At 45.8% G+C, this 5,183-nt stretch overlaps 1 protein-coding gene across 1 annotated transcript; it reads left to right on the top strand.

Moving 5' to 3' along the window:
- Positions 1-3,165: 3,165 nt before the first annotated feature.
- LOC139536679 (class A basic helix-loop-helix protein 9-like) lies at positions 3,166-4,922 on the top strand. The gene has a single exon (XM_071337297.1). The coding sequence runs from the start codon at positions 3,466-3,468 to the stop codon at positions 4,378-4,380; it is 915 nt and encodes a 304-aa protein (XP_071193398.1). The 5' UTR covers positions 3,166-3,465; the 3' UTR covers positions 4,381-4,922.
- The last annotated feature ends 261 nt before the right edge of the window (positions 4,923-5,183 follow it).

Here is a 5,183-nt window from a genome sequence, read left to right as displayed (position 1 = left end):
AGAGATCTGAAGGGAGATGTGGCCTGATAGGTTGATACATAGGAAGGAAATAGTTAATTGCCTTACTAACGACACTCCACTGAACAGAGCACTACAGATCAATGTTGAGTTGCTGCCATCTCAATTCTTAAGTGCTAGAGGTCTCAGTCAACTCTCAAGTAAATTGATGTTACATTCAATAATCAATACTAATTTATGCATGGATTCACATCTCCTAATTCAGAGACACTCATCTAAAAGTAACTAAACGTCAATGCATGTATTATGCATATCACAGATATGGCTATATGTGCCAATGCCTTGAGCAGTGCTACAGTATAATAATCAGAATAGCAAGCATTAGGGTTACTAAATAACTATCATAAAAATGACAAAAATATTTTTGAGTTTACAGGTGAAAACATCCATCTATCTTAAGACATTAACAATTCCTCATGAACTGTGGTGTGAGAAAATGGAAGTGCCTAGAATAACGGGGAGCCCTCCTTTTTGACTGCAGGCTTTTTATTGAGGTGAGAAAATTCCAGAGCGGACACCAAAAACATGCATTAACATACCACTGCAAAGCCAAGGTTAGCGAACCCGGACCTTACTCACTTATTACCCGTATAACTACCCCTTTGGGAATATACATCTATAACGTTTGGCACACAGACCTCTAATAACGAGCAGGTAACAACTAGTCATTATGTGAGCTTCTAGCAGGAGATTTACAAATCTCAGGTTCAGTGGCGTTGGGCAGGTTCCTCTCGCTTGAAAATGGTTATTCCGTCAAGGGTATGGTGAGGTAAGCAATAAAGGTCTGTGATTTATTCCTGGCGGCCGATAATTACTGGTGTCTTGTCACCTGTCAAAGTGAATGGACTGGGAGAGTCCAATGCTCTAGTCTCTCCATGCTCTCTCTACAACCACAGCAGTAAATCTGATGTGCTCGTAAAGACATAAATCACATACAACTCTTGTGAGGAAGAGAGGCCTAGCTAGCTGCTCACTACTTGAAACTGCATGACTCCCTACTTGCAAGTAGGGAGTTGGACACGTCAAACACTTTCAATGACAATTGCATATAGAAGAGTATTGTGGTATATCAACAGGGTAGTATGGTGTTGCTGTATGGACAATATGGTTGCCTTGAATAGACAATTGGATCAGCTATAGACTATAGTGGACTATAGAATCAGCCGAGCAATGGAAGTGCAGGACAAATAGGCTGGGAATTATTGACAGCTCAAATCAAAGTAATGTGAAAAAAATGCTGCTTGCCACAGTCTGTATTCAGCTTTCTTTATCTTTGTACATAGAGATAACATGATTGAAGCTCTACATTTAATGAAATCAATGAAATTCAGATTCTCAATAAGTCTAGTGTATTGATGTCATAACAAAACTGTTACGCAAAAAATGAATTTTGCCACGCACCTCTGATCGATAGTTGTGATTGGTAAGAGCTGAAACCCTGGCCTTGTAATTGTTCTCACGGTTGGCCTCGCTCAGCTGTGATATGTACCAGAAAATTAAGAAGGCAGGAAGGAAACAATGTTTCTCAACGACCTTCAGTTCATCATGAGGGCCTACCCTTTAGTTACCTGACCCAGCACACACACTTGGCCAGGAGCCTTGGATAAAGGTCAGGACAATCACCTTTCACTGTGTCCACCAAAGCAACCGACGCAAAGGTCAATCCTGTGTATGCAGGGATTTCCCCAACTCCAAAACATTTACTCCACACAGTTCAAAATACTGTTGTTTTCTGTGATGAGGTGAAACTTTTAGAATGTGCTCTTTCAATCTGTTCAGTTGACATTCAATCTGTTCTGTTCATCTGACATCCAATCTGTTCTGTTCAGTTGACATTCAATCTGTTCTGTTCATCTGACATCCAATCTGTTCTGTTCAGTTGACATTCAATCTGTTCTGTTCATCTGACATCCAATCTGTTCTGTTCAGTTGACATCCAACCTGTTCGTTCAGTTGACATCCAATCTGTTCTCTTCAGTTGACATCCAATCTGTTCTCTTCAGTTGACATCCAATCTGTTCTCTTCAGTTGACATCCAATCTGTTCTCTTCAGTTGATATCTGACTCAGATAATCCACCTCATTTGAAACACAATCATCTGTACCTTATTCGGAGCATGGTAATCTGTATAACCCAATTCCACTAAGACACGAAACACAATCTGAAACTTCCATCCAACCAGTTTGGACAAGACCTATCTTGATATCTCAAAACCCCAAAAAATGTAAAGCATTACCATGGAAAGGTTGAGTTGATGGCTCTAGCCCAGTCAGCCGAGCTAGCAGTGATTGCAGGTTCTAATTGTAAAATATTTGCCTTCATTTTTCCTTGGCTTTGAAGTCCAGGCCGTGCTCTGCTCCTGTCCTCAGGTGCTGCCCAGGCCTGATTTATGAGGATAGGGTTCCACAGGAGTCCCCCTAAATTATATGGCCCTTAAACCTAAAGATAGAGAGAAGGAGAAAAAGAAAGAGAGAGAGAGAAATGGGGGAGGGAATCGAAGGGAATCGCCACTCTGTAGACAGCTAATTACATGGACAAATCCCTCCTTCCCTCTCCCACATTGGTGAGATGAGGGGAAACAAACACAACACAGATTAGGCTGCTATTTGATAAACACACAATTTGTCATGGACGTCCTGTGACAAATTTTCATGTAACTCCCCCATTAAGATAAACATCAGAAAACCCCACACTCTACCCCCGTACCATTCTATGCAACATGTGACTAGTAGGCCACAAAATAATAGGTATTTGAGGGGAAATAAATGTATTTGTGGATTTACATCGAAGTAAGCGTCATACATTGGAGCACCCTCTTAGAGTCAAAGTGATTCATCAATGGCCTAGATACGGTATATACCTAAAATAATCAATAGGTGGATGTCAAGAAAAAGTCAATTGTCATGCCAAAAATGAGCACTTTGCTTTTGCTTGTTATGTATTACAAGGCTGTGGAACTGCTGAAACACTTAGAGATCCTGTAAGGTATGAGAGGGAGTGTCTGTGGAGGAGGAGAAGGAGGAGGAGGAGGTGACAGCGCCATTTGCCTGGAGGGTGCCCATAAACCAGGTAGAGAGAGAGCACCATTCCTCATGGGTGACTGTACCATGTGACTGGAGGAGGAGGGCTGGCTTTAAAAAGCAGGCAGGGCCGTCCCGCGGAGACATAGGTAATCACAGGGCACCAGGAGAGGAGGAGGAGACAAGGGCTGTCAGGACACAGCACCCAACAACGTCCCGACTGACAGCTCTGTGAAAGACGCCGCAAAACACAGCACCCAACACCAACCTGACAGGCAGCCCCGCAGAACAAGCCACGGATCGACAGCAAAGGAGGTCCTGGCACTGCAACGGCAACTTTGCGAACACTCCAGCAACTACTAAGTAGTCAGTGGCTACAGAGCAACTACAACAACAACCTTCACCATAGCTCCACGGCCAGTCAGTGATGATGATCTGCAGAAACCTGGCAGGGTCAGAGGAGTTCTCTGAGGAGGAGCTGGAGCTGTGCATGCTGGGTCAGGGGGAGGATGACGAAGGGAGCGACGGAAACCCCAAGGGCCCCTTCCAGGACAGTGAGGGCTCAGCCAGCAGCCCCCCCAGCGACGATCCTGAGGAGGGCCAGGCCAAGAAGCGCAGCCGCCCAGTCCGCTCCAAGGCCCGCCGTGTGGCTGCCAACGTCCGTGAGCGCAAACGCATCCTGGACTACAACCAGGCCTTCAATGCTCTACGTGTGGCTCTCAACCACGACCTTAGCGGCAAGAGGCTATCCAAGATTTCCACCCTGCAGAGGGCCATCAACCGCATCTCAGCCCTGTCTGTCTTCCTCAGCTCCAACCCCCCCAGTAAGCCCTGCTCCCACCGGGAGTGCCACAGGCCGGCTGGGGGGCCATTGGCGGTGGGAATGGTGAGGACGTCACGGCTGGACCCGCCCAGGGTGACAGTCGCTCCTCGCCAGGAGCCCCAAAGCTACATCTCCTGGCACCAGGCATCACTCCCCCACCAGATAGAGCCCCAGCAGGGCACCCATCCTCACAGGCTGCCAACAGAGACACACCTCTACATGGACAGCATGGGCTCCTCGTGCCCACCCTCACCACACTACCCCTGCTACTCCGCCGAGGGCCAGTTGTACCCCTTACACGGACACTGTGGGAAAGGGAACCCCTTGGAGCAGCCGCCCAGCTCTATCAGGTACACCCAGGTGGGCGAGGGGCTGGGGTACCAGACGGGGGTGTGGGCCTCCTGCGCTCAGGGCTACATGGACGCATTTGTGGAGCCGTCTCCAGCCTTGGGCCTCCCCTGGCAGGTGAGCTACCTCCAGGAGACAGCAGGCCCCCAGCACAACCTGTCCCTGCTCTGACACTAGGACCAGACACGTTAGAGCCTAGCTATCCACCACTATGACCCCTGAAGCCTGGAGAATAGACCAGCCAACTGTCCAAATGATCTCAGGGAAAAATAAGAAAAAGAGAGCTTCATGTGCTCTCACTGTTGCAATGGATTCAGTATTACAGTGCTACTCTCTAAAGTAGAGCAGAGTCACTGATTTAAATGTGTTATCTAACAATGTAAATATGATTGTCATATCTTGAATGCAACGGCAATGTACATTTCAGCATGTTTTAAACATGACCATTCAAACCTTGTTTTTTATTTCAAATTATAAAGCCAATTAATGTTATTCTTATCGATGGAAAACTTTAAACTGCTCAAAACACACACTTCACTTGTCCAAAGTGTTGAGTGACTATATAGCCGCAATCCTCTTTACAAACCCAAAGAACAAACTTATTTGAGTTTTCTATATTGCATTATTGTACTCATGTATATGGATGCTACAGTTTGTGTACTAAAGTTTTGAAACTTCTTAATAAATTGTATTTAATTTTAAATACGACTTACGAGTGAGTAGGTGTTCTGTCTCTGTCTTTGCAGTTTGCATGAAAGCTTGTGCGTGTGTGTGTATGTGTGTGCTCGTGTGCATGTTGATTATAGCCTTGAGGTCTGTACTCTATAGCCTCTATCTTCCCAGGGTCTCAGCTGACAAGGGTCTCTCTCCTAGCTGAGAAATGGGTTTGCTTGCCCATTCTTGTCATATTTCCAAGAAAAGAGAAGCCAAGGTTCTGTTTACATGCCAACATAAAAGCCTGAACCAATAGGCAG

Source organism: Salvelinus alpinus, chromosome 13 (assembly GCF_045679555.1).
Source record: "Salvelinus alpinus chromosome 13, SLU_Salpinus.1, whole genome shotgun sequence".
Lineage (NCBI taxonomy): Eukaryota > Metazoa > Chordata > Actinopteri > Salmoniformes > Salmonidae > Salvelinus > Salvelinus alpinus.
This window is presented reverse-complemented; position numbering and strand designations above follow the sequence as displayed.

Excerpts from the sequence above, each read along its gene's own strand:
- LOC139536679 (XM_071337297.1), top strand. The coding sequence starts at position 3,466 with ATGATGATCTGCAGAAACCTGGCAGGGTCAGAGGAGTTCTCTGAGGAG.